Source organism: Aplidium turbinatum, chromosome 1, assembly GCF_918807975.1.
Source record: "Aplidium turbinatum chromosome 1, kaAplTurb1.1, whole genome shotgun sequence".
Classification (NCBI taxonomy): Eukaryota; Metazoa; Chordata; class Ascidiacea; order Aplousobranchia; family Polyclinidae; genus Aplidium; species Aplidium turbinatum.
In genome coordinates, this window is record NC_137472.1 from 44,671,580 (window position 1) to 44,682,694 (window position 11,115).

At 38.7% G+C, this 11,115-nt stretch overlaps 1 protein-coding gene across 1 annotated transcript; it reads right to left on the reverse strand.

The window, feature by feature from the left end:
- Positions 1-155: 155 nt before the first annotated feature.
- Positions 156-8,605, reverse strand: LOC145770193 (prolyl endopeptidase-like). Its single transcript, XM_082581784.1, has 18 exons — positions 8,499-8,605; positions 7,500-7,627; positions 7,103-7,198; positions 6,695-6,863; positions 6,483-6,584; positions 6,104-6,166; positions 5,928-6,007; positions 5,372-5,537; positions 5,093-5,188; positions 4,461-4,565; positions 3,776-3,961; positions 3,549-3,662; positions 3,199-3,347; positions 2,411-2,527; positions 2,160-2,255; positions 1,707-1,808; positions 1,236-1,461; positions 156-564 (listed from the first exon to the last, which is right to left on the reverse strand). Exons 1-18 carry the CDS (start codon positions 8,565-8,567, stop codon positions 496-498), a joined length of 2,133 nt encoding a protein of 710 aa, XP_082437910.1. The 5' UTR covers positions 8,568-8,605; the 3' UTR covers positions 156-495.
- Between the last annotated feature and the right edge of the window lie 2,510 nt (positions 8,606-11,115).

Sequence of the window (11,115 nt, forward strand, 5' to 3'; positions counted from 1 at the left end):
GGTTTGAACTAGTTGGTAAACTGTGGTGTGTCGTAGCCAATGAACCGATGAGTGACAAAGTATGAGGAGCCGTTTATAAAACTTCACTAGCCAACAAGGTTCACTGTGATTGGCTGTGTGCTTTACATACAAATGCCACAGAAAGCAAACAAAAGTGAAGGTGGTGAAATCAGATAAACTTTATTGCTTCATAAATCTGTAAATGCCACGTAAGTTCAAATATAAGGTCCACGAGTAAATATTTGTTACAAATGCGTCTACCATACACAGAACAAACGTTTAAAGGACATTTTTCAAATCACCGATGAAATAAAAAAGAGAAGGCTACCGTATTAAGTTCACTTGAACAAAATCTAACATGAATATCAAATTATGAATATCCTTCATGAAATCTTTTGTTTTCTTCGCACCTAATGGCAAACAAACCATAACAATCTACAAATCTGAATTTTCTAAAGATATTTTAAACATCGATGATATCGTAAAGACGTGTCGTCACTGGCTTGTCCAAGCAGCGCCCACGCTTCGGCCGATGAAGCCGTACATGTCCGACGACTCTTCGATCTATGCAAAGAGAAAGAAACGAATAACTTCTATGAAAGGGTGTCTGGTAATTTCATCGCAGTAACTTCATCGTGGTAATATCATCGTGGTAATTTCATCGCATGGTAATTACATCGCAGTATATCACATCGTCAGGTAATTACATCGTAGTATGAGAGCTGCGTAAGCTACCAGCTGCGGGGCGACGGGAGCACCGCCGGCGGGGCCGCGCCCTGAAAGGGCCGGCTCCGGCAAGAGCACGGTCGTCGGGACCCGAAAGATGATGAACTACGCCTGGGCAAGCCGAAGCCGGAGGAAACTCTGGTGGAGGGCCGTAGCGATTCTAACGTGCAAATCGATCGTCCGACCTGGGCGTAGGGGCGAAAGACTAATCAAACCGTCTAGTAGCTGGTACCCTCCGAAGTTAGGGTTAGGGTGGGTGGACGTTAGGGTTAGGGTGGACGTTGACGAAGACGATTAAATTACTGACGATGTGGTGTCTTGCAATGTAATTACAATGCGATGACAATGTATGCGATGTAATTACCATGTGACGAAATTACTGCGATGAAATTACCACGATGAAATTACCGCGATGAGATTACAGTGAACCCTATGAAAGAGCTAAAAGCGCAAGATACATCTTCACAAGTTAAATCGTCAACAGGTCACAACGAGAATAAGGCGCTTACCACTTTCGAAGTAGGTTTCCCGCTGCCATGACCCGATTTCGTGTCAACCCTGATCAGGAGAGGATTCTTTTGTTGCTTAGAGGCACCCACGATGTCTTGAACAGTGGCGATGTATTTCAAGGAATGGTGTGGCACGACTCGGTCATCGTGGTCTCCAGTTAACAACAGCAGGGCAGGATACTGGCAGCCTGGCTTCAACTCACGAACATTATGGAGCGGGGAATATCTATGTAGTGACATTTCTATTTATTATACACCAACAATAGGTAAAAAATGAAATATTTTTGAAAACATTTTTCATTCGCTGCAGCACCAATAGCTGTTGCATATTTGACACCAATAGCATATATGGCTATAGCCAAATATGAGAGTGGATTCAGTGAAAGATAACGAAACCTTTACGACCTACACAGATTAGTTCAACATTTGCAGACAATATGAATACAGGAGGTGTCATAACCTTGCGCTTACTTGTGAAGATACTTAAATTGTTCTTCTTTGTCCGAACAACCGAAGTCAGTCGTCCATGCGTGACCAATAGTGTACTTGTGAAACTTCAACATGTCCATAACTCTGAAGCAAAGCATGTTACGTAAGCTTCGGTGTTTAACGTGAAGCTACCAAAACGTCACAGTTTTTTTCATCAGCAAATTACTAGGTTTTACTAATTACAGTGACATATACAGCTGGTGAAAAGCATCTCTCATCGGTGTAAAGTCCCTTTTTACGACAAAAAAATCTCGTACTGCTTTGTGATGAAACAAACCACGCACGACTTAAAATAAACTCCACAGCTCACGTTTCAATAAGATCGACGTTAAAATGAAATAAAAAAAAACTACGACATCAACATGAGCACACTGACGGTGACTAACAAAGCAACAGAAAACCTATTGAGTATTAGCTGAACTAACAGCTTCTCACCCGACTTGAGCGACTGCGCATCCAAACAAATCAGGGCGTTGATTGATACAAGCTGCCACTAGTAAGCCCCCGTTTGACCCTCCATTGATTGTTATCCTGAAAGATGCATGCTTTTTTAAATTCGTGACGTCGGTTTGCTAATTTCTCAGCTGTTTGGTTTTCGGTGGGATAGAACTAAGGGACCTGTTGAACGAACGTGTCAAATTTTGATGATCAAAGACAGATGTATGTATTTGATAAAACAGAATTACTTTTGTGCGCATGTGTACTTCTTTTCTATGAGATACTTGGCGGCGTATTGAAAATCATCGAAGCAGTTTTGTTTGTTGGCAAGCATTCCTCCCTTGTGCCATGTCTCGCCGTATTCCCTGCAAGACAAAGAACACGGATTCGTCGTCGCTGCTTAGGATAACAAGTCAACAAGATTGTGCCATCAGTGACACGAAAAAATCAATTCAACCGTGAGGTTAGAATAAAAAATAAATGAAAAGCGAAAACCAGTGATAAGGCTAACTAACGTCGTTACTGCGAGATGTGCGATCAAACTAGGGACTTGGTTGGTTGGTTTTGAATCTTTGTCCTCCTTGATAGGTTATTCCTGGTAGTTTCGCGTACTTGTAGAGGCTTTTGACGCAGGACCGGTTACCGAGATTGACACAGTGAAGTTTCCCGACTGTTGAAGTCTTGTTGCCGAGGAATTACTCCATTCCATTAGGTGCCGCTGAATGAAGAGCAGTTCTTAGAATGCGTTGCTTAAGCGCACACCCCGAGAGTCGAACCAGCGCGGCTTGATCTTGAAGCTTCTTCTTTCACGAGGTCACGCGCTAACCAAATGAGCTATTTGGGTGGATAACAACTTACCAACAGCAAAAATATACAAAAAGCATCTCAACTTCTCAAGTGGGGGGTGAACGCTTTGAAAGAATTGTATGATGCGTTACAAAAACATTCACACCTACACCAGCAAAACTTTCCATTTTCACATCACTTCCCCGCCGATAGACGTGACAAGTTTAAGTCAGATATAAAGAGCACCTACCCTCCTCCTCTTATGTTAGCGATGACGTAAACCCCTCCCATGTTCTGCATAAATATGACGCGGGATACGCTGAAGGAAGGAGTGATTGATATGTTGAAGCCACCATAGCCATACAAGAGCGTGGGATGATTCCCACTCAGTGGCAAGTTCTGAAAGAATGAACGACTATCTCAACTTGGCTAGAACTAGCTAGAACTGTAGATTCGCTACTTTTGTTCATAAAATGCGCAGCAAAGAATGTATTTTTTATTCTGATTGGCAAATATGTAAATAGAAGCAAATATTAAGAAGCCTAGCCTCACAGTAAACATAGCGATATATAATCACAATTTCGTGGCAGTTCTTGTTACCTTCTTATGAACAATGAACATCGGAATTTTCGTTCCGTCTTTGCTTGAATAGAAAATCTGAGACGTTTCGAATAACGAAGGATCAAAGCCTTTCACTACAATTTCACGAAAAACCTAAGAGAAAAAATTGGAAGTGATCAGTTATTGTCGCCCGTTGAAGGGTATTTGTACAAAAATATGTCTCTACAATAGAAAATTGGTCTAGTCACGTTCTCGTCAAATCTCACCTCTGGATGAGGATCGTCAAGAGTAAAATCGTAACGATAGATGATGCCCGGCGACAGAAAAGAGACAAATTGGTAAAACATCTCATTTTGCTCTTTGCGACCCGAATACCCCACAACAGAGCCAACATCCAGTGGTAACTTGCGAATCAGTTGCCCATCTTGGAGACGACGCAACTCCAATACACTCTGGAAATACAAAGATTGCTTTCTCAGGAAAACAGTTTTTTTTTAAATGAACAACCACGCTGATATGAAGCAATGGGTTAGCAGAAAAAAAATCTTGGATTCATCTCATTAGTCCATTCAGCAGGTAAAAGCTAGCCAGACCAAGAGAGCAAGCTGAAGATGGTGTGCTTGTCCTAACGACTCCTAACTCCAACATCACCGACACGCAGTAGAGGTCTTCCGCGTTTGAGTGTAGTGTTTGGCATTCACCATCATCCACTTCGGCATACCTGACAGCCGACATCATTACCATAGTCCTTCTGAACAACCCTGTCAATTATCAACTTTAACAGCTCACGTTTCTGCACTCCAGTGTCCTGTTGTAAGTGACGAAGAAGTTTTTGTTTGTCATTGGAAAGATATTTGACAACAAACCAAAACAACAGCCACAGTAAACACGTTTAATCCAGATATGGTAAAAAACTTAACACAATATAGCATTAAAGGATGTTTTGCGCACCTTAACATCGCGCAGGTAAGCCACAACAAGCTTATCCTGATTGACGCATCCCACCCATTCCAATACATCCTTGTCGTGTTCTTCTATCAACGTGGTCCAGTTGCTCTGCAAGACATTTATGAACTAAGCAACAACTGTTTTTGAAGACCTTTTTAAATTCACCACGTGGAAAGTAAGTTTCGCCTTGTATCAAAACCAAAATACAAAAGTTGCGTCTGTGAATTAAAATATAGCAAGTATATAACCCATAGTTGGGTTCCAAAAGTACGCAAACAAAATACCTTCACAACCTCTCACCATCGACAGTTTGAGACTGTAAAGCGCTTTTGTTAAGGTTTGTAGACAATCAAACAAATAGAGTGGCATTGTATAGCTTGACACTGAGCCACCAGGCGTTAAAGCAATGTAACAACACGCAAGTTTTTTTGTGTGGGTAGCTTGCGAACTTGACAAGATAAAAAAGCTTTGAAAAACTTTCGCTTACAAAGTTCTCTCTGTACACGTTAAGTGAATACGAGTCCTTCAACAATTACAGTAAAAACTACTTACATAACATTTTTACATAACAATTTTAACATTTTCATTTAAACGAGGCCACGAGACCAGCTAGCATGAAATTGGCAAAACTTTACCTTATCGGGTTTGTTGATGTCAATGTTGATCAACTTGTATCGAGGAGATTCGAGATTGGTCTTAAAAGTAAATATGCTGCTTTCGTTGGTGATGTACTGAAATACAAAAATGATGAAATTAATTATATTTATACGTAAATAAACCATTGCCTGGATACCACCAGTTGCAATAACCAAAAATCCATTTAGAGAAATCCTAATTACAAGGTTGAAGGAAACTCTTGCGGCGCTAAGTGTAATGTTCACCTAAAAATCTTCCGAACAAATGACATGCTATACCTCATATTCTGCATCAAAGTTATCCACCAGTTTAATCCAATCCGGTATTCCCACAATTCCTCGATCCAAGGTCCTCATGTCAACATACCACAAACGATTGACTGGATCGCAGCCTTCAGATATGGTCAATAACAGGTAATTGTCATCGTCTGAAATTTCCGCTCCACTTCAACGAAAAAATAAATACTCAACAGCTAGTATGTCTTGCATGTCAGATTGTCAATGGAATCGAGGACCAATAAGCTTATTTGTAAACTAAAAGCTAACTTAGAAAAAACTGTTTCCTTTCATAACAATTTACAAATCTTATGAATGACACTTTTTCTGTCATTAAGTTCTTACTAAATTGTTGTCATCAGTGAAGTGCTAATTGCTGTTTCCCTGTTGCAGCTGCTGTAAAGGCAAAACAACCTTTTCTAATGCGAAAAAAGTCTCTGAGAACTCCGACGTTAATCAAAACTACTATACGTTGGCAATTGGCATAAAGTGGACAGAACTACACTACTTAGAACAGTGCCTTCCCCGCACAAAATGGAAGAGCCAACAATTATCTTACCTCATCCACTTTGGATGGTCAGGAAACTCTCCACATAAAACGTCATCACTTTGTTTCGTGCCCAGGCGATGGTAAAAAAGCTGAAAGAAAATATATTTGTGAACTTAACGAACAGCAGCTCAGCACTATCATATTAAATAAAAGAGGGTTAGTTAATGATTACAACAAGTGTCTACCTTCTGGTGAACGTTAGAAGTTGTCTCTGTTCCGTCAGCTTTTCCTTCTTGTTCCAGATAAGACTGCAGCAAAAACAAGCAACATAAAGTACAAAAAGCAACACATTACAAAGAGAATTCGTCACAGCAGACTACTTGACCATGGCGGTTGGGATGAATATCCAACAATAGGCTGCAGACCTGCCAGTTAGAACAGCAACACATGATTATTTTACAGGGATGGCTGTCAGCTATCAGATTGACATGCACGTGAGTTTATGTTTACATAAAACCACACACCAAACAAAGCTTCTATCACACACTTGAAGGAGCGTTATATATATAGTTCATGGTTAAAACAATGAATATTTTCAAAATGTGACATCCACGAGTTACTGACGTTGAAAAATAGTCCTTTGTTGTCTCTTGTCCAAGTCATGCAGCTGAACTTAACTCGATGTAAAACATCGGGAAGATCGTCTCCAGTTTCAACATCTTTAAACTGAAAAGTACAACATTGCATTTAACCATGTACCACAAGCTTAATCAAGATAGTGAAAAGATGTTGATATTTGTTGCTTAGAGCTACAAGGGCAACCTCAATTCACATACTTTGATTGTGGTCCAGTCTGATCCACTGTTGCTTAGACCATAAGCAAACATGGTGCCATCTTTGGTAAAGGAACTGCCTCGAAGTGACACGGTTCCATCTTCAGAAAGTTTATTGGGGTCTAGAAACACCTTCGGCTCGCTGTCAAGGGTTTCTTGAACGTACATCACACTAAAGTATAGAAATAATAAAACAAATGTAGTGGTAGTTCAGTGTTAATCCTACACCTCATCTGGTTTTCTATCGACCGAACACTCAAATATCACCAGCAGCATGTTCTTCTATGTCACTGTATTTCTGTGCACCCAATTTAACAAGCCACAATGGTGCCGTGCAAATACAATTTCCTCAAGATCAAGTTGTCAATAGTATATAATGTCAATAGTATATAACGTCACAGAAAAACATACCTTTGATTTTGTAGCCCAGTATTCATGAAATAAAAGTATCTGGAACCCTTCTTGAAAGGACATGAGTATTTAGGAAAATTGTACAGATCTGTCAACCTATTGCAAATAGAAATACAGTAACTAAAAAATGTACAATGCCACATCACAAACAATGATTCCGCATGTGCCACTGTGTGTAGAATAAAACAGAACAACAATATCAAATCATATTGAAAAGTTATTTAACACAACAACTGCACAGTAAACGGTAAAAAAACTAGTAGTGGTACATATAATAAATCATAATCTGAAGCAAATATATATCTTAAAAACAACCAACCCAACAAAAATATTTTCACAGTATAAGAAGCACACAAGTTTCTTTAGCAACTGAACATCTAAAACAGGTTTTCCTCACCTATCAAAGAACTTATTTCTTAGTGGACATTCTTTCAAATGAGGCAAAGATATTGAGTTTTGTGCTTCAACAAATGCTTTTGTTTCTTCACCATCTGGATTTTCCATCCATGCATAACAGTCAGAAACCTGCAGACATAAACACTTTGTTGGTAACCGAATGTATCTTGTGCCATTCCATTGTATTACCAACACTTGCAAAACGTGAAATGGGTGACACTTAAATCGTATCCCTAAGAGATGTAAGTCCAGGTGAAGAATTTTATTGCAAAGCAAAATGATTTAAGCTGGACAAATGGTTTCGTTTTGCAACCAACATACAATTATGGTATATACTTTTTTAAATTAAACCAAGACAAAAAAATTGCAAATATTTTTGTTTCAAAAAATTCTTAATATCTATTTATGTATGCAAAAAAAGTGCTCAAAAGTTGACAACTTACAACAAAAAATTGGATGATAAAGCTCTACAGTAGGCTACTGTACGCACAAGCACACCTCTTAATATGAAATATTTTTGGAAACTGTGAATTTTCAAAGATGCATATGTAGGCTACCGTAGGTATGATATATTCAGTACAACATAACTAAGAGACAACATTGATCACACCTTTGATTGACTCAATCTTTACCCTGGGACTGGGAAAGCTTCTTGCAGAGCTCCTGGCAGTTTCACATACTTGTAGAGGCTTTGAATCACTGACGCAGGCCTGGTCACCGAGATTGACAGAGTGAAGTTTCCGATTGTTGAAGTCTTGTTGCCAGGGAATTATTCCATCCATTAGATGCCGCTGAATGGAGAGCAAACCTTAAGGTGCGTTGCTCAAGCACACACCCTGAGAGTCGAACCAGAGCAGCTTGATCTTGAAGCTCCTTCGTTCCAAAAATGACACGCTGACCAATTGAGCTATCGGGGCGGACAAAAATTGAAAGTAGTATATTATGTCATGAAATTAAGAAACTAAAACCATCACTAATGGCTGTACAATTAAAAACTCACCATAGTGCCATGATAATCATCAAACATGGTTTCATCTTTGCGAGCTGTTGGATAATTTAATCCTGACATGTTAGCAGCAAATTATAGGCTAAAATGCACGTAAGTCTGCAAGTAGAGCATAGTTAATAGCTTAGAAAGTGGACACTGTAAGTGATATTTAGAAAAATAACTATTGGAGAAAACAAAATTGAACAATATTCTACTGTATATGTACATGATATTTAATTTACATATTCTAAAATACCAGCAAAGAAAATGATGTTTGTCCTTAAAGCCTACAACCTGCATCACACTTGGTGGGTCAAAAGATCCTTATTCAAATAAAATATAGCCTGTAGTATATATAAATAAAAAGAATAGATGTATTGAAATAAAACGTATTGTTCAACTAACCACAAATAGTGCTAGCCACATCAATATGGTGAATGTATTAGATTTGGAATGTCGCAATTTGGTTCTCCCCCAATAGAACCCTCAACCATCCTCAATTATGATCTCAAAGATCATTTTTATTTTAATAATCTTGATCGAAAATCCTTTCTTCAATGTAACCTTGAAAATCAAGAACACTTTAGATTTGATACGCATTTTTTAGAACTACTAACAAGTACCGGTAACATTCATTTTTTAGTGGTTTTGGTGAAAAATTGCAAATTGCAATAGGTCTTTATTAGTCTACCCCTTCTTTTTACTTTGTGTAGTTTGTTTGTTGCTTTTGAAGTCTCAATTACCGAGAAAGATATCCTTTTAAAATTTCCACTCTACAGTTTCCAGTTTCCCCACTTTCAGTTCACAACGTGTGCCGATTATTATCAGCACTCCTGAAAGTTGGATTAGTTTTTAAAGGTGTACAAATCAATCATTTTACTTACTTTCTACTCTTGTTGCGAGAAGTAGCCTAACCACCCTCAAAAATTTGAACTTCAAGCTTTTCATCTTTTTAATTTTTAAGCAGTAAAGGTATATGCAGCTAATAGTTAACCTGTAGTTCAGTTCAGTTTATTGTGTGATGCTATGGACTGGAGTCAGCGGTAGACACTTTTACGTATTGCACTGCCCTAAAAGGTAACCGCAACCATGCGTGACATACGACATCGCTGACGTTGGTAGCGCTATCATGCGTGACATGACTCAACACGTGATTAACTGGTCGTCTTTATCGAAAGATGTTGATACAAAGAAATTTAACTGCATGCATCGCCACAACCAACATTGCCTAATGGTTGGGGCAGAGGAGTAATAATTTCGATTGCATGGGTTCGATTCCCACCCTCTGCTAATACTATTTTTTCTTCTTCAACTGAACTGAGTGCAAGAAGAATCGTAGTGACTGCAAACAATGGAGTTTATGAGAAAAGTTGTGACTAAAACACCAGTAATGTCATATACGATACGCATGGTTGCGGTTGCCTCTTCGGGCAGTGCAATACGTAAAAGTGCCTACCGGAGTCAGCTGCTCACATTATTTTGAAATCCCATCATGTTTATTTATTTGTATTTTGGAGGGTCCTGTAGCCTAAGCCGCTTGAAAAAATTACGTAGGCTAATATTTTCGATTTTCTATTTTTTATCAAATTTCATGTTGTGTTGTTGTCATGCTGTGAATTTTTATGGTAAAAGAAATGTCAAATGGAAACCACGGAATGTACAGTTGTAGGCTACACGCTTGCTGGAAAATCTCTTTGTTAAAAACACAGAAACATCAACAATGATTTTATTTTCAGCACAATTGAACAAGAAAATAGTCCATGCACAACTTTGATTCGCAATCAGCAAATTGAACAAACGCGACTATACTTCATCACCAGAGGAGCAGCAAGCACAAAACTTTGGGGGAGGTCAAATGAGTATTATTGCACATGTCAGTGAGCAGGAAAAGAGCTACCAAAGGCGGAGCAGGGAGAACCCACAGTTGGGTCTGCTGAAGGGCTCCTCCAAAAAAGTTTGAAAAAGTACTTTAGAATTGCACATTCTAAGAGGACCTTCCGGCTAAACAGTGAAACTTCATCGATTCAGTTTGTTATTTCAAAATTGTACGTAGAGAAAATCAACTGGTAGGCTATCAATTAATTTCTTCGGATGGTATTGTTGATCCAAAGCAAGCAGGTTTGCAGGTCGTTCCAATGCTCCAACAGAAAGGTTCACAGTTCACGCGCCGTGTGATCGATGTATTTATTGTTTTCAACATGAAACCTAAACTATTATTTTCACCAAACAAAGCCAAAAACAGTGCTAATTTATCATACATTAATCACTTATAAAAACCGAATGACAAGATATCAGTTAAGTTAAACAACCAGAAAATTTTTTTTGTACAACGTCAAAAATTTGCGAAATTGACGTACGTTAAAGCATAGATATCTTACATATAGATATGCAACTCAGTGGTGCGTAACGATGTTTGAAGGCTAACAGCGTAGCTATGGCTGTATGCATTGACTTCAAACTTGGCACAGCAAAACAACTTTATTTTTAATATAGTTTTTTGGTTTTTGTTTAAATAAAACTTTCTTCGTTTTCAAGTTGACGTATGGATTGCTTGTGATGACGTCACATTCTCGTTCCGCATGGACTGCTTTATGGAGATTCTGGCGATTGAAAACAAATCACAGTCACA